Raw genomic sequence first — 18,451 nt, 5'->3', positions numbered from 1 at the left:
GTGATCGTCTTTGTTGTCTTCGTCGTCGTCGACTTCATCTCCTTGTTCCAGTGAGCTATTGCCTTGAGTTCCTCTCAGTGTAGACCGATCCAAAGATGTTGACTCTCTTCAGGAGTACTCAATCTCTTGATGCCTGTAAATCAATAAAAAATAAATACAAAATTACTTTCACATAAAAAATGAACCTTTGACCCTAACCATCCTGGGGTCAATTTTACAAAGAGTTAAGACTGGTCCTAACTTAGGACTGGTCCCAGGAGATATTAAAAACTTAATGCTAGTCCTAAGTTGGACGAGTAACTTGTCTTAACTCAAGATAAGACTAGTCTTAACTCTTTGTGAAGTCCACCACAGATCCTTCAAGATCCAATTGCATGTTTTGTTTGTTTCTGTTTTGCTGAATGCTACACTTGTAACCATATTGTGCTTTACACACATGTCATGTAAACAGTGAATTTCTGCTTGTACTAATCCTCATGTAGCACTGACATCCGTAATTCAGTGACGCTCGTGGCTCTTCAACAATGTTACCCCTGATCACTAGGCCATTTATTTCATTCATCAAACCAACTCAGCTCCCTTGGGAATAAACTGCCTGTGCAGCCAAATATGTAGTGACCAAGCTGAATAAATCACAAGAACCATCTCTGCCCTCACAGGTACCTACTAACCCCTGTGCAATCTATGGAAACTGTATGATAAACCTAAAAGGGTCTACAAGCCTAAAGCCCGGTTCATACTTCCTGCAAATGCGAAGCAAATTTTGATGTCACTAACTCGCAATGAATAACTCGCAACAGTTGAACTGTGTTCAACCCCTTCAAAACATTCGCTAAGAAAACAGGGCTGTGTCGCCAAAATTCACTTTGCATTTGCAGGAAAAAGGAACCAGGCTTAAGTAGTGATTAACTTACTTGCATGATGGGCAGAAATAGAGGACGGTTGGTACTTCATCAGCTGATCGTGTTTGTCTGGTGTGGAAATGAAGTCCATCGTGACCGCACTTGGCACATGCCCTGTCAATCTGAAACCAGACCAGATACAAAAATGTAATTAAGAAGTGATGAAAAATAACCGAGCATTGAAAAAACAAATTTGTGATAAAGCGCCCAAGATGAAATAAAACTGTGAAAGTTTGAGCAAAATAGGGCCACTGGTTCTACTTGCTGAGAAAACGGAAAGAAGCAAAACCCTGTCACAGTAGCGATGAATCCATCCGAGGTAATAATTTAGATACATCAAAAAAAAAGGTTTGCTTTTTCCCTAACATTTTATAAAAACCCTTTGTCACCGAATTTTTTTCACAGGTAAAAAATAAAACCTCTGAAATGAAAAGAACCTATTTGTATATAAAAATATTTGGCGAACCCTTTGTCACTGAATTTTTGCTCTTCTGTTTTCAGAGTTAAAAATATAAAACCAAATATTTGGGGGCTTGTTTTTCAAAACTTGCAAATTTTTCAATTAACACAGTTAAAAAATTGGCCAGGGGTTTCCCTACGGGTGGCGAACCCATATCACTGAAGTTTGCTCTTCTTAAGAGTTAAATATAAAACCTCTGAAATGAAACTATTTCTAACCAAAAATGTTTTGGGGTGGAGGGTAATTTTCAGAATTTACCAAATTATAAAAAAATTGCCTTATAAAATGAGAGTGGTACATTTTTCAATTAAACAAGGTTAAAAAATTGGCCAGAGGTTTCCCTACGGGTGGCGAACCCATATAACTGAATTTTGCTCTTCTTAAGAGTTAAATATAAAACCTCTGAAATGAAACTATTTCTAACCAAAAATGTTTTGGGGTGGAGGGTAATTTTCAGAATTTACCAAATTATAAAAAAATTGCCTTATAAAATGAGAGTGGTACATTTTTCAATTAAACACGGTTAAAAAATTGGCCAGAGGTTTCCCTACGGGTGGCGAACCCATATAACTGAATTTTGCTCTTCTTAAGAGTTAAATATAAAACCTCTGAAATGAAACTATTTCTAACCAAAAATGTTTTGGGGTGGAGGGTAATTTTCAGAATTTACCAAATTATAAAAAAATTGCCTTTTAAAATGAAAGTGGTACATTTTTCAATTAAACACGGTTAAAAAATTGGCCAGAGGTTTCCCTACGGGTGGCGAACCCATATAACTGAATTTTGCTCTTCTTAAGAGTTAAATATAAAACCTCTGAAATAAAACAAAACTACTTCTAACCAAATATTTGGGGAGGGGGGGAGGGTATTTTTCCAAAATTACCAAATTATAAAAATATCGCCTTTCAAAATGAAGTGCTGGTACATTTTTCTATTAAACACAGTTAAAACATTGGCCAGAGGTTTCCCTACGGTTGGCGAACCTTTATCACTGATTTTTGCTGTTTTCAGAGGGATAAAACCTCTGAAATAAAATAAAATAAGAAGTACAAACAAAGAAATTTGGGGGTTGCATTTTCTTTGAAAATTTACCAAATAATAAACCACCTTTTATTCAAACCAAAATTGTGCATTTATCTTTCAAACAATTTCATAATTGACCAGAGGTTCCCCTACGTTTAAAAATACCCTTTAAAAAAATGTGCGTATTTTTTTTTTTAAATGTGCATAAAAAAATAAAATAAAAAAATAAATAAAAAAAGGAGGCGACATGTAAAAAGGAAGCGGGCGGAGACACTAAAAACATGTTTCTTTTTTAACTTGGCCTAAAACTCCAGTGTTTCACTCACCAGTGGTCCTAGGTCTTTCTGGCTGACGACCTTGTGACGACCTTCAGCATTCTTGGGAGAGTTGAGACCATGTAATGCAGCTGTAATGAGAAGGAAGACAAAAAGTGACTTTTCATTCATTCAAAAATATGCTGTCTGTGCTAATGATAGTGATATGTAGGGAGACCATTCTCAAAATCATGTCAATTGTCAAACAAATGTCCCCATGTGGACAGCTTCAAAACACGTAAGTCCATAGGCTGCAAACAAAATCTGTCAGGACCCCCTCTTCTAAATCTTAAATGCGCAGCTATGAGCAGCTACCTAGCAAAGAAACAAAGATATGCACATAATCACGAAGGTATAAGCTTTCAGAAAATATGAGTTTTGTATAGGTTTTGTTGTTTCCATATTTGAGAAATTGAGGATTTTTGATGTAAATTTATGTGTAAAACCTCAACTTTTGGTAACAAAATAAAATGAACGATATTAAAACAGTTTAAAATATCAATCAAATTCTAAAATTTGTTACCTATCAATTCCTCAGACCTTCCTCTACACAAATATCAATATATCCCACATGACCTTAGGCTATCGAGGCCACAAGAGGGCTCACTTTAAAAAAAACATTTTCGACACAAAATCAATTGAGTTTTCCCGTGACCCAAAATGGGCTCTCTGTTACGCGCTAATTTTCTTATTTTCAAATCTGTGTTTTTCATTTAAAATTCCAATCAATCAAGAAAAAAACTGCTTAATTGTGAAAGAAAATGTCTTCAGCTAACCACAGATGGATTTTGTACATCAAAATTCGCAATTAAATGATGTCTTTTGGGTGAGTTTTCACAAGCAGTTTTCGTGTCCAAACAGACACAAATCACGATTGAGGCCTTTCCGTCGACCTCCCTAATAATGTGTGCGGTCACCGCTGAGTGATACAAAAAACAAAAAATTCACTGATAATATTAATAGGGATGTCAAAACGGGTCACGTGACACGCGTAAAAACGGCGAACTTTTTCACGTCCAGTGTCAATGTTTCATCTTCCAAAAATTATTTTAACAAAATGGAGGAGAATAAAAAAATTTTAAACAAAATGAATGTATTAAGACCACTTTAATGTAGTACTTGATTGAATTTGACACTTACTATAATTTTAGTTTTCTAGAATAGGGCAATTTAAATCCGTACTTTGCGCTGAAAACATCGCTTTTCTGCGTCCCGTCGATTTATTAACTTTTTGTTTCCGAGCGTGATGAAGTTTTTCGTTGTGGTTGTAGTCTCACGAAATATGTCCCAATATTGTCATACTTCCCCTTAAAATGAAGCTTAGATGTTTATCTTTTCATATTTAGCCCGGGCCAGGGCGATAAACATGATCTTGAATTAATAAAACACCGAACAAATGTAGCGTTTGATTAAACGCAATGAGAGCCTGTCAGCCCGCGATACAGTTGCATACCGTTGGAAAGCCCCATTCGTGATCTAATGAATGACAGCAGTGTCATAGTTCAAGAACGAGGCAGTTTCCGATGAAAGCGCAATCAACACGAGGGGTTGCTCAAGTTTATGCACCTATCCGGTACAGAGGTTGTGTATACAGCTAGTTGTCTGGTTTCCACCTCTTGTAAAGAGTAACGCATGCAGCACACGGCAAAGCTGTTTACGGGGTGACGTCATTGGGCCGAAACCAGACTATTGTATGCTGCGCAGTGGTTTTGCAAAATGGAGACTACAGCGCCGCGTCCCCCAGGAGAAGGCCGGTTTATAGTCGGTCGCGCGATCGGGCTTGAGTGTGCATTGTTGACGTTTCCAAGGCCAAGATCGGACGTGTGGAAAGTGTCGCAAGTATTGTTTACCAAAATTGAAGAATAACAGCGGGAATTTTAAATTGTTTCTAGAGAAATTTTGGTTGTTTATAGAGTGTATTCATATTATCTTCGAAAAACAAACTTTTGAGTTGATTTTTATACTCTTTCAGTGTCATTAGTGTTCAGTTTTCAGAATTCAGTTCTCATTTTTTTTTTCAATTTTACTAAACTTTAACTGAAACGTCCAGTAGAGTCAGTGCACAACCTAGCTTCTGTATAAAACAATTATCAGTCTGTAAGTTGGAGCAAATTAAACACAGTTCAGTTTTTCTTTGATTTTTAATTAACATTTACTTTTATTAATAAAGAACTTTAAGTTTAACACATATTTGCTACAACAACTGCCCTTATTTTGATGAAAATTCTTGAAACAACAATTACACCTAATTTGCATATTTAAAAAAAATAACAAATTTAATTAATTAACAAATTAGTTGGTGGATATTGTTTTTGCATACATATCCTAAAGGTATCTTGCTTTCCTATTCCTGGTCCAAAAATGAAGGTGGTGACATATTTACTTTTTGAGATATTCCTTTTTGAAAACGTGAGTTTATTATAGAACGGGATTCAAATAACCACCAATTATGCATAATTTGCATATTTAAGAAACAAAACAATAATTAACATAATGGTTTTTTTTGTTTTTTTGTTAAATTATCTGAAATGAATCTCACTTTCCTATTCCTGCTCCAAAAATGAAGGTAGTCAGACATTTACTTTTTGAGATATTCCCTTTTGAAAACACAAGTTTATTCATTGTTTATTTATAAAACCGGGATCAAATTACCCGCAATTAGGCATAATTTGCATATTTAAAAAACAAACAATAAATAAGATAATGGATTGTTATTGTTGTTCTTTATTTTCTTTTGAGGCACCTGACTTTTCTATTAGTGCTCCAAAAATGAACATTGTCAGACATTTACTTTTTGAGATATGTTCCTTTGAAAACATGGGTTTGTTCAATGTTTGTTTGTTTGTTTAAAAAGCCGTGAAAAGTCAATATTCACACCTTTCACTAATCCCTCGGGACTTTAGGTCTTTCTTTAAAATTTGTTAATTTAAATTCCTAGCAATCAAATTGTTTTATTTCTTCTATTCTCATAAAACTTTTTGCAAGGAAGTAATATATTTAGGTTTTGTGCGACTTGAAACCTTAGTTTGTTAATTAGGACCCTGATAACATTGTTATTTGTTTGTTTATTGTTTACGTTAGTTGCTATTAGCAACGGCCTTGTTGAACTTGACCTGTAAATTAATCATAACTTTGGAATCCCTTGACCGATTTTCTTCAAACTACCACCTAACAACTCCTATCACTGTGTTCTTTCATTATAGCCACATTGCAAAGCAAAGAAAAAAACATTATAATTTCAACTGACATCCCTAATATTAATAAACACAACTTTACATGTGTTACATTTTGTTGAAAATCTGCGAATGAAAGGAATGTAAGGAAAAGTTTCCGTATGGCGCCACCACTTTTTCATTCGATATGAAATAATATAGTATCTAGTTTACCTCAATGAGATATCACTTTTTGTAAAAATAAGTGAAAAAGTGGTGGCGCCATACGGAAAGTTATCCCATACGGAAAGTTATCCATATTTTTTGTATACCAAATAAAATATTTAACTTTTTTTGTAAACTACAAATTATCAGTCACATGTCATTTACATCATCAGAGTCAAAGTCATTGAGCTGAATTTGCATTAATGCATTTAATATAATATTCAAGGTATGTTGCGATCATGCATCAGAATCCTCCCCACCGCCTCCTTGGCCACGTCCCGACCCCGCCTACCCATTTTTTGATTTTATAAATAACGCACAAGTCCAGGGGTCATCACACACAACTTTACAAGCTCCAGTTTCCACAAGAAATACATATATTCCAAACTTACTTTTTGCATTTACTTTGTGAGGACATGTCTTGCGTTTCATAACTACCGTTCCTTTTTCAGGAAACGGTAAAATGGAGCCAAATTGCGGGCAAAATTCTCTCCGAAGAAGCAAATGACTTCTCTCCGTCCATGTTTTTGAGAAATTCTGATCCTGCATGCATGCGTTTCTGAATGGGACGCACGTGATTTATCAAGCTGGACTTCATCCGTAAATTCAGCGTTGAATTTGGTTTAGGGTATCTGACTAGGTATTAAAATAGGAATCGCGCCCTCTGTTGGCGGATTATAGAGTCTCCCGCGCAAAGTTAATGAGTTATACTAATTGATGCACCTGCTGTATGATTTTGATTAATTCTGGTTAAAAATACCAAGCGCAACAGGATAAACAATGAAATAAAACAAACATTATCCCCAATATGAACCACACCACATCACTATCTAAGAGAGAAATCCCTTCCAACTACTAAATAAAAATCGCTTTAAATTTGTTTTAAAAATCCCTAGAACATTACAAAAGTTGTCACTCACAAACATGCAAAACAACAAAGACATAATATTATTATATGATTTCGTTTAACCATGATAATGCTGGAAAATATTTTTTGCCCCTGCTATTTTTAAAATTAATTGTCTTTTCATGTGTGTCCTCAAATGCATTTTGTTATTTTTAACCACAGGGATACGTTTTCATATTAATAATAAAAAACAAGAGGGGAGTAAAAAGTTATGTTTTAGTTGCTGCTGGGGGATAAGCGAATTGTTTTTGGTTTGAATTTTCTAATTCTAGATTCGCTTGCAATTCTTGGATATTTTAACTAGCGTTTGGCGAGAGCAGACAAGTGAAGGAGACCGTTGCAAATACGCCTAAATCAAACAATAACGTTTTGTCACAAACTTCCATCCTGCGCTTCTTGAATTTCACCGACTGTATGTAGCAAATTTTGCCCAATTTTTAAAGTTAGATAATACATAAGTTTGATGTAAAAAAGTACATCGATGGCATCATGAATGGAGGACCTCCGTGATGGCGTAGAACCAAAAGCTACAAAACGTATTACCTTTATCCAGACATAAAAACTTTCAAGAAAAATCCGCACTTACCATGTGTTTTTTGCAGTTGTAGTATAAAAATCATCTCCAAACACCAGCCCTATGCCCATGGTTAGTAGCTAGGTTCCAATGTCTGATGACAATTCTGCTTAGTGGGACCCAGTTGCTTGATCAAGCAGCTTCTATATAGTCAGGTGCCTGGGGATTCTGCCTCAACAGTTTACGGTCATGTTTAGTGATAAACCAGTCTTAAACTTATTCCTTCCACAAAGTAACTGAACATTATTTTTTATTTAATTTTTGTTCCCAGAAACATCAGTGAAAGAGTATAAGTTTTGATAACTCACCATAGAAAGGGAAGCATTGATAATATCACACATGTGAAAGTGTTGACAACTTAACACAAAGGAAAGCATTGATAATTCATCACACATGTGAAAGTGTTGATAACTCATCATAAAAGAAAAGCATTGATCATTTATCACACATGTGAAAGTGTTGATAACTCAACATAAAAGGAAAGCATTGATAATTTATCACACATGTGAAAGTGTTGATAACTCATCATAAGAGGAAAGCATTGATAATTTATCACACATGTGAAAGTGTTGATTACTCATCATAAAAGGAAAGCATTGATAATTTATCACACATGTGAAAGTGTTGATAACTCACCATAAAAGGAAAGCATTGAAAATTCATCACACATGTGAAAGTGTTGACAACTCATCATAAAAGGAAAGCATTGATAATTTATCACACATGTGAAAGTGTTGATTACTCATCATAAAAGGAAAGCATTGATAATTTATCACACATGTGAAAGTGTTGATAACTCACCATAAAAGGAAAGCATTGAAAATTCATCACACATGTGAAAGTGTTGACAACTCATCATAAAAGGAAAGCATTGATAATTTATCACACATGTGAAAGTGTTGATTACTCATCATAAAAGGAAAGCATTGATAATATTTATCAAACATGTGAAAGTGTTGACAACTCATCATAAAAGGAAAGCATTGATAATATTTATCAAACATGTGAAAGTGTTGACAACTCATCATAAAAGGAAAGCATTGATAATTTATCACACATGTGAAAGTGTTGACAACTCATCATAAAAGGAAAGCATTGATAATTCATCAAACATGTGAAAGTGTTGATAACTCATCATAAAATTAAAGCATTGATAAGTTATAACATAAAATTATGTGAAAGTGTTTGTAACTCACCATAAAAGGGAAGCATTCATGTTGAATCACACATGTGAAAGTGTTGATAGCTCATCAAAAAAGGAAAGCATTGATAATTCATCACACATGTGAAAGTGTTGATAACTTAACACAAAGGAAAGCATTGATAATTTATCACAACAAACATGTGAAAGTGTTGATAACTCATCATAAAAGGAAAGCATTGATAATTCATCACACATGTGAAAGTGTTGATAACTTAACACAAAGGAAAGCATTGATAATTTATCACAACACACATGTGAAAGTGTTGATAACTCACCATAAAAGAAAAGCATTAATCATTTATCACACATGTGAAAGTGTTGATAACTCATCATAAAAGAAAAGCATTGATCATTTATCACACATGTGAAAGTGTTGATAACTCATCATAAGAGGAAAGCATTGATATTATCACACATGTGAAAGTGTTGATAACTCATCGTAAAATGAAAGCTTAAGTGTTGATAACTCATCAAAAAAGGAAAGCATTGATAATATATCACACATGTGAAAGTGTTGATTACTCATCATAAAAGGAAAGCATTGATAATTTATCACACATGTGAAAGTGTTGATAACTCACCATAAAAGGAAAGCTTAAGTGTTGATAACTCACTATAAAAGAAAAGATAATTTATCACACATGCATGTGAAAGTGTGGATTTTGTACTGTTTTTCTTCTTCTTCTTTGACACCAAATGAAACTATTTAGACACTAAAGTGTCACCTATTTCAGACATGCAATTCTGTCTTTTTACAACAAATTTTGTATTTCTAGAAACAGGCACAGTAGGTTTTTATACTGTGTTTTTTAATTTTCATTGGCTGAGAAAACCAAAACCCCCAAAAGTCAGCTGATCAGCTGAAAAGTTGCATGGCTGCTAATTGCTGATGTATGAGATGGGCGAAAACCTCCTTAGGGAGGGAAAATTCCCATGCCGCCTCCACTATATGGCAACCAAGTTTGTCAACTCCATACATGAAGAAAAGCCTTCATTATCTTGTTAAACGAAGATGGCCTGACATTTTTATTTCTTAATCACCACTCCAAAAATAACATTTTCAAAACAACAATTTTTAGGGCCTATGCCTATAACTAGTCACATGCTTTTGAATTGAAGAACACCGCCGTCATTTTATCTGGAACATTTATCTATGCACCACAAACTTGATAAAGAGCGTGCGTAGATTAAGTGCGAATTGATCTCAACTGCTAAGCAAAGTGACGTCACAATAAAAGCATACTTTTAGCATCTTTATTGACAACCCATCTTGATGAATATTGGTTTGCGAAATCGAGCCCCGGGTGGATTTCACAAAGAGTTAAGACTAACTTAGGACTATAGCCTTAAGTTTTTAATATCTTCTCAGACTTATAGTCCTAAGTTAGGATCGACTATAGTCCTAACTCTTTGTGAAATTGACCCCTGGGATTCATAACTTTCTCCTTGTTCCCATTAATCAAACAACACTATGTGGGTCTACGTGTTTGTAAAAGTTTAGTACAGCAAAGCAAAGGGTTTATCACGAAGTGAAGGGAGGGGGGTTCTACTGCCTTCTTTACTTTATTTTGGACTTCATCTTTGGATTGATGGCGCCTTGTTTTGTGTTTTAAATTTACACATTTTTTGAGACATCGTCTATATACGAAATTCAATGGCCTCTTTACTAAATTATTGTATTACTAGATCGTTTAAAAAACATGTCGGTTTATTCATGTGACAAGCTTTTAGTCTAAAAAAACAAAGGGTCTTTAATTAGTTGGTTTACAATTTGTGTCACTCTCAGCAATTGTATCATATCGATCACATGCTTGTTGTATTAATACTGAAGACTTCATTGATTCATCGCTCATCATCTTGGATTCCATTGTACCGTTCAGGAACACGAATGTATCTGCAGCGTTTGATCTCACTAACAAATTCTCCTCCCTGTACTTTACTGGCATCCACCCCAGCAGTGTCGCTGCTGGTGGAACCCTCGAGGCCGTAACAGCCCGTCTCTAGTGGTGTTCCTTTTGAGACGCGTGGAAATTCACCCCCGGGAAGTACCTTTTCCTGGAATTGTTTCTTGAGAGATGCCCAGCTTCTGGGTTGTCTTCTTTTGGGAAGTCTCGGTTTAAGGAGGAGCTCTGGTAGCTTTGTGGTTGCATGGGTGCGATGACATGCTCTACCAGGTGGTCTCGAGTGTTTTTCATAGTTGGGGTTTCTTGGGGGGTTCTTGGGGTGGAAGCTGCCCCCACGACGTGAGTCTACCAAGATGTACAACAAGACAAAAAAAGTATGTCATACAAAGTAAGTATCATCTTGATCTTTATGTAACAAAACAATATAGGAGACTCGATGAGAGAAAGTTACCCGGGACACTCTTTAGGTTTCTCATAGAGAAAATGTCAAAATTAATGGTATGATCATGTTGGGATGTTTTTATGAAAGTAAAACCCCATTTAACATTGAGACAAACGAAAGGTCAATGGTCTTGCTAGACCTAATATCGCAGTAGCTCTCCGGTATTGGACATCAGTCGTATTATTATATGAACTTCTATCTTCAAGTTGTTCAGTAAGGACCTGTTAAAAAAAATAACACCTTCAGTATTTATAATGATATTACTTGAGAAAAGTATAATACTAGCAGCTAAGCACTCAGTCCAGCCACATTTTGATGACTCGACCCTTTACCTTTAGCCTGTGGTGGTGAGTACGATTCCTCGTCATCGTCCTTACATCTATCATCCGTGGTCAAGACCCTGACAGTGACACACCCTCCATATAGATACTCAGTATGCTTCATAGGTAGCATTGATACTTTCTCCTTAGCTTCACTCAGCTCCTTGAGATGCCTTGCTGCCTCTCTCTGTTTCTTCTCACATTGAGCGAGCTGGCATCGCCGTCCCTTCTCAATGCGCTTCTCGAGATTCTGAAGACGCCGTTCCTCGGCTAGGACAGAGGGCGGTACGGCGCCGTATTGGTCGATTCGCTTTGTGTAGCCACCCACAGGGTACATTGGGGCCCTGAATGTGGCTTTAGCTCGACGATTTTTACCCATTTTTATTTCAAGTTTCTGTTATGTTAGCTAGATGTCCAAAATGCTTTACCGTGGTACAATGCAAAGTATGTTGTACTCTCGACTAACTATGAGCCACCACACGAGTAGGTTTTGTTGTTAAAACGCGCGCGCGAAAATCAATGTTCGGCGCGCGATGCGTCAACCAGGCTTGCAAATGAGGACATCAGGAAACTTTTTCTGTGCTAAACAAGAGTTTTCTGTGCTAAACAAGACTTTTAGATGGACCAAGAGACTAACACAGAATGGCAACTTATGACCCATTGATAGGCAGGAGAAGAGGAAGACAAAAAAAAGAGGAAAGACCAAGTGACTGGAAGACATTGGAAATTGCTGGAGGAGGGCTTCATCCATGGATGAATACAGCAAGATATCGGCAAAAAATAGGGCAAGGGGCGTCTCAGCAGGCGTAGGGTGCCCTCTCGTCACTAACCCATTTAATGCAGGCACTGAAAAACAACACTCAGAATGGCTCTTGAATGTAACAACTTTTTGAGCATAGCATAACGCAAAACTACTAGAGAACGAAAGTGGTAATACATGCAGCTATAGTCTCTCTACACCTGTGGACATTCCTTTATTTTGTACACTTGAGGAAAATCCTATTAATCAATGCTGTAAAAATCACTGTGAGGACGTGTGTAAGTCCACACAGTGTTGTAATTGTTCTCAGGTCCACACTTAGTATGCAGTGTTAAGAACACTAAGTATTATGACAGGCAAGGTCAAAGTACATTATTGCAGAACTGCCAGGCTCTAAAGGCCGGTGCCAGATGCAATTGTGTCCGCCATGCAATACTGTCTGCTCCGGACACTATGCAATCGTATCCGGGGCTATGCAAAACAGTCCAGTGGACATGTACATAGGAGGACATGTACAAGACTGTACTGTACTGTACATGTATGTGCGCGCGTAAGCGAGCATGCATGCACTGACTGAACCTACGTCAGCGAGTACCCAGCGAACGTGTTCGTCGACCAAGCACTTGCATTTTGTCTCATCGCTTATTTGTTTCTGTGTTTCATCACAAACCGCTGTTTGTATGTATGTATGTGTGTAAGGGCATTTAATTTACTGCAAGGACGGTTTTGCACGGGGGCGGACACAACTGCATTTGCAAATGTGTCCGGGCGAAACCATTCGGCGGACATTATTGCATATGCAATAATGTCCTCCTGATAGTATTGCATTGAGGACATAATTGCATGGGACACCGGTATCCAGTTCACGCTTATAAGGTTTATCCTCAAAATATCAAGAGAGGCGCTGTTGAACCGCATGGCACGTTGTGCCATGGTAGCAAATGCCTCATCTGCTGCCTACCGATACTGCGTTGCAGTTCTGAATCGCGATAAACCTTATAGAAGTGTGACGTAAGATGTTTGAGTAAAGTCTTGTTAAGACTGGTCCCCTATAAAGAGAGTTTAGACTGGTCGGGATCACAGAGACGGACACCTGTCTTGCAAGCATAAAGCCCAGTTCATACTTCATGCGAATGCGAAGCGAATTTGATTTGAATTTGACGTCACAACCCTCCTTTCGCAGCGATATTCGTAAGTGAGTCGAGCAGAGTCAAAAGAGTGTGTGCATATCATGGCATATAAGGTACAAAGGTCAAAGGTACATCTGGCAGGAACCAGCAGGCTATTCATGATCCTCAGTGTGACATGAGGGCCCAATTTCATAGCTCTGCTTACCGTCGAATTCTGCACTTCTGATCATGATTCCCCTTGTAAGCCTAGAACGCCTAGTAACTTGTAGTTCGCACACGCAGAAGCCATAATGCGCCGATAACCCATGACATACATGTATGCTTGCCGTAGGCACAAAATTCCCTGCTTTCGTAAGCGCCGATTCTATGCTTATGGTAAGCAGACCCATGAAATTGGGCCCTGATGTACAGCGGTCCATCTTGTTCAGCATCAAGCTTAAGAATAAGATGAAGACAAGACAAAATACCTCCCTCCACCCCACATACACGAACATAGAAAGTCCATCACACCGTTTTGACGCCATGTGACATTGCTTATCTAGGACTAATGTTCAAACTGCCAAACATGATTGGTCCACTTTCACTATGTCCTCTTTATCAAAGCAAAAAGGCAACCGAGTTGTAACAACTCTGTGGATTAAAGCTATTTTGATAAAATTACACTAAAAAATTTCTCAGAACTGACAGTTTAAAAAAAATAAAGAGGAACAAAAATAGGTAAGACAAAGTCCTGTTACTGGTAGCACTCCGAGGTATTCATTTATTACATAATCCAACTGACTGTACAGTAAGGCATAGTATTCACTTTACATAAACCTCTAATGGGACAATACTCATAATCAACTCAGGTTTAGACTCAACCCAACGTGTTACAGGCATTATTGATGCTTTAGAAGTAAAATGAATCAAGATTGAATAAATTTTGTTTTTAAAATAGACCCCAAATACAGCTTTTAAGTTAGCTATTTATAGTATCCGAGATAATTTTTGATCTACAATCTGTTAAGGCCCGGTCACAAAGGCCTCGATAAAGAAAACGAGAACGATAAAAATGCACGCTCTCGATTAGTTGAATTGCACCAGAATACGCTTATTCAACCAATCTAGGGCGTGTATTTTTATTGTTGTTGTTTTTGTTCTCGTTATCGGGGCCTATGTGACTAGGACTTGATCCCTCTCAGTTGCTATGAAAATAAAAGATGACATTATTCACATGTGAAACGGCATAATTCTAATTGTTGCTAAATATCGTTTTTTTTTACCCTATTCACAAATTTTTCAGCTTTATTATTTCTACATGTACATATCTACCTCGTACATGACAACTACTGGCTAAACAGGTGATGGTGATTCTCCCCTCTTACCAACAATGGAAGAGTCCCGGCATAGGCATCCAATCAAATTGACTGTTACATTCAATGTGGACTTCTAGATCCATACAGCATAATTTGCATAATCATACTCACAATTGGTAACACTTCCTAACAATTTACACTGTATATATATAAGTTTGCCCCAAAACAATACAATTCTGGAAAAATTCACTCTCTAATACCTTGCGATATTAAAAGATACTTTAGATGTACATTGGGGAAAAAAACAAACCAAAAACACATTCTGTTTTTGAAATATATAATGACCTTTGTTCTGGGTATTAATATTTGTTATCTCAGTATGTTTACAATTAAATTTTTAATTTTATACACATTCAACACACAACAGGGTATGATAAAAAAGGGATAACGATCACATACCCTGAAAGGCATTCTTTACGTACAGTCATGATTTCCATAACAACAAAAAAAGGGTCACAAAACTAATCCCTCAACAAAAATTTGTGAAAAGGTGACGTTACAAAATATCAAACCGTTCTGCTTTGGTAAAAAGAAACTTTTGCTTTTGAACATAAAAACATCAAGTCTTTAGTAATATTGTCAAACATCAATAGAATACAGCAGTAGTAAGAAACACCTAGTGAAAACTTTAATTTCATGTTTGTTCAAAACCATTTTTTAAAATAGCTTTTAAGGACTTGTCACGTGAGGCAACTTGGAGGCAACCAACTCTATGCTACAGGACTCCTTTGGTAGCACAACAATATCTTACGATTCCCAAGAAAAACATTTAAATGTGATGCCTTTTCTTTTATGGAGAGTGCCTGGAACTTGTTTCCTGTAAATTGCCTCGTGTGGCTTGTCCCTTAAGGCCATGTCAGACAGGGCAACATTTTCAGGGCAAGTTGGAGGCAACCAACTACACAGTATGTAACAAGAACCCTGTTAGCTTTAACCAACTATCCCAAGGAAAATAATTAGGAAACTGAATATGTATGAGTTTTCTTAGTAAAGATTGCCTGGATATGGTTGCCTGTACATTTCCTCTTGTGACACAACCCCAAGTGAGCTAAATGTAACTTATCTACATGATTTTTTAAATTAATATGATATCAATGATTTATGGAAGAGTAAATTCATCCTTAATCCTCTAGTTTTCCAAAATACAAAACACACCACCAAACCAACTTGTGAAAGTTACATCAAGTGTTTTTGTGCAAACAATGGTGACTTTCCCTCGCTATTTTCTTGATTTTGATCAGACAGAACGATTGTGTGAATGATTGGTAATAATGTCTGTGTGCTTTCAGAAAAAAATTGATGGTTATCAAACTGTAAATTGATTTTTTTCCAAAAGTTTAAGGCTTGATCCGAATTGGTACCTACAGCTACAAACAAGTTTGAGTGCCCACATTTAGTTGACCCGCGATTGACCACTGACTAGCAACGTACATGTACAGTGGTGCACTCGCTCGAACAACTCATTTGTACCTAGTATTAAACAATCCATTGCCTTCCGCCTTTTCATGGCTACCTTTGCTTATATCTTTCACGAAAGATTAATAGCGAAATCATGCCCGGTGGCAAAACAAACACATTGCGAATAGATTATGTACAGAAATAAATGTCTTTGCATTCAGCACCTTGAAATTTAAATCATTATTCTAAAGGCAATATTCCAAGAAAATTTTCTTTCCAAACCTAAACCCTGGGCCAAATTTTATAAAGCTGTTAAGCAGAAAATACTGCCTAACAAATTACTTTGCTAAGCAAAAATTCAGTCGGGCAGCAGCCCGGGCTGGTAACTTGATTCTGTTAAGCAATACTATTCTGTTTTTAGCAAGTTTTTGTGCTTACAGTCTTTATGAAATTGGGCCCAGGTGGTATACAACAGACAAACTTCTTAGATCTAATCACTGCAAGACTGTCTGTCTGTTGAATTGTAGATAGATCATTCTTGGACTGAAATCTGTTTTTGGAAAATTTAAATTATCATAAGATTGAAAATTATACCAAAGTATAATATGCACACAAAATAAAGATAATGAAGCTGATTTCCCCCAATACATGTGGTTTACAATTTAAAGCCACAAAACACAATTAGTTATCTTTATATAAAAAAAAAAATACTGGTTAGTCTTAAGTCAATGCAATTGTTACCCAGATGAATAGAGGTAGAATACCATTTGTTTTTGGTATTGGGCGTTCTTTGATAAATCGACTCTTAGGCGATATCAGTCCAGAACATTTTCACCTGAAATTTAAACTTTTGGATGTAGTTGTACAATAGTACAAACCATGTGAATCTTCTTTCTCTAGAAACTTGACCCGGTACTTTGGCAGAAAGGTTCTTGGAATTTCATACCACAGGGCGATTGAAGCACTACCAAGTCTTCTGAGCAGAAAGGACTAAGGCAAGCCATTGATTACTTATTTCATAGATTATATAAAATAAAATAAAATAAAATAAAATAAATAAAAAAGGCAAATCATTTCAAATCATTTCTGCTTATAGATGACAGAAAATACGATCAGACTTTTAGACATTTTTAGGGGGAAATATTTATTTTTGTTGTTGAAAGTAAAATGCTCTTGAGGCCGAGTTAATCCTTTGTGCTCTTACTTTTTGAAACTCTCCCGGTATTACATAAAATTTCTTCCAATGCCATTGAGTCTCCTCTACTACCACACCCTGAACATTTGTAAAACAAATCAACTCTGATTGTATTGATAGAGAACTGCTGAATACCTACAACGATGTCAGTTTTAGCAAAAACAAATCATAGATGCCAGAAAAGAATGATACAATTTTAAGCAAATTTAAATATTTAAAGATCAATCAATTTAGGAATGAGATAAAAATGGTGAATCGAGATAAGCATGACTGGTTCAGACGATTGTCGATCGCCTGTTTCTTCATTCCTGCACATATTCTGAATCACAACATTTTCCCTCCCTTTCCACTTCATTTAGCAAAATATAAAACCTGAAGTAAAAGTTTTCAACAAGCCATTGTCAAGCCTTCCCGATACTTTAAATATATTCGTTGTTTGTTATATATAGAGGAAGGAAACAAAATTAAAATATATTGACCACTCTCATGCATGCCACAAGTGCCCATTTTAGGAGTCAACAACTAACGTTGCATCGCTTAAAAGGTCATATTTTTCAGATTTTGACCCCTTGCACAACGCAGAAGTAAACAACTAACGTTGCATCGCGTTAAGGACACATTTTTCTGGTTTTGACCCCTTGCACAACTCCTCGCAATGCACGTCTACCATTTCCACTATTTGGGAAGTCAACTACTTTGTTTGTATTTTGACTCGCTAAATTGGGAACAGGATCTTATAGGCGAGTGCAAGTGTACTGCGCCTTGTCTAAGGAGCTTGTAACAAACAGGGACATTGACTCCCAAAATGGCACGACCTATTATTATTGTGATGATGACATCATGTGCACGGGGTCAATATGGCATGGTAGTGAGAATGTTAATCGCTTAATGACACTATCTCTGATGTTAAGACATGCATCTTGAACATCGCTAGAATCTAGAAACGCTTTCAGAACACAAACACACCTACTTTCTACTGCTTACTAATCAACATGGTAGTTAACAACAAAAACGGTGACAGTTTTCATTTTTGTGCTATCTTGTGAATCATAATATATACTTTTACACTCGACAGTCGTCATCCATATTGACAGTACCTCTTCATTGCGCTTTAACAGAAATTCAAGACTACATTTTGTAGGCAACTTGTGTGGACAGTACCGGACCTCTGTAAAGTGACACTTAA

At 36.5% G+C, this 18,451-nt stretch overlaps 1 protein-coding gene and 1 long non-coding RNA gene across 2 annotated transcripts; both read right to left on the bottom strand.

Annotated features, from left to right (window-relative positions):
* Positions 1 to 989: 989 nt before the first annotated feature.
* Positions 990 to 6,598, bottom strand: LOC117294277. Its single transcript, XR_004519514.1, has 3 exons — positions 6,469 to 6,598; positions 2,712 to 2,791; positions 990 to 1,024 (listed from the first exon to the last, which is right to left on the bottom strand). It is a non-coding gene; the product is annotated as an uncharacterized LOC117294277 (long non-coding RNA).
* Positions 6,599 to 10,603: 4,005 nt separating this feature from the next.
* LOC117299489 lies at positions 10,604 to 11,806 on the bottom strand. The gene is made up of 2 exons (XM_033783036.1): positions 11,440 to 11,806; positions 10,604 to 10,926 (listed from the first exon to the last, which is right to left on the bottom strand). Exons 1-2 carry the CDS (start codon positions 11,804 to 11,806, stop codon positions 10,604 to 10,606), a joined length of 690 nt encoding a protein of 229 aa, XP_033638927.1.
* Positions 11,807 to 18,451: the final 6,645 nt, after the last annotated feature.

Source organism: Asterias rubens, chromosome 1, assembly GCF_902459465.1.
Source record: "Asterias rubens chromosome 1, eAstRub1.3, whole genome shotgun sequence".
Taxonomy (NCBI): Eukaryota; Metazoa; Echinodermata; class Asteroidea; order Forcipulatida; family Asteriidae; genus Asterias; species Asterias rubens.
The sequence above is the reverse complement of the archived record's forward strand: the minus strand, read 5'-3'. Positions and strand labels throughout refer to the sequence as shown.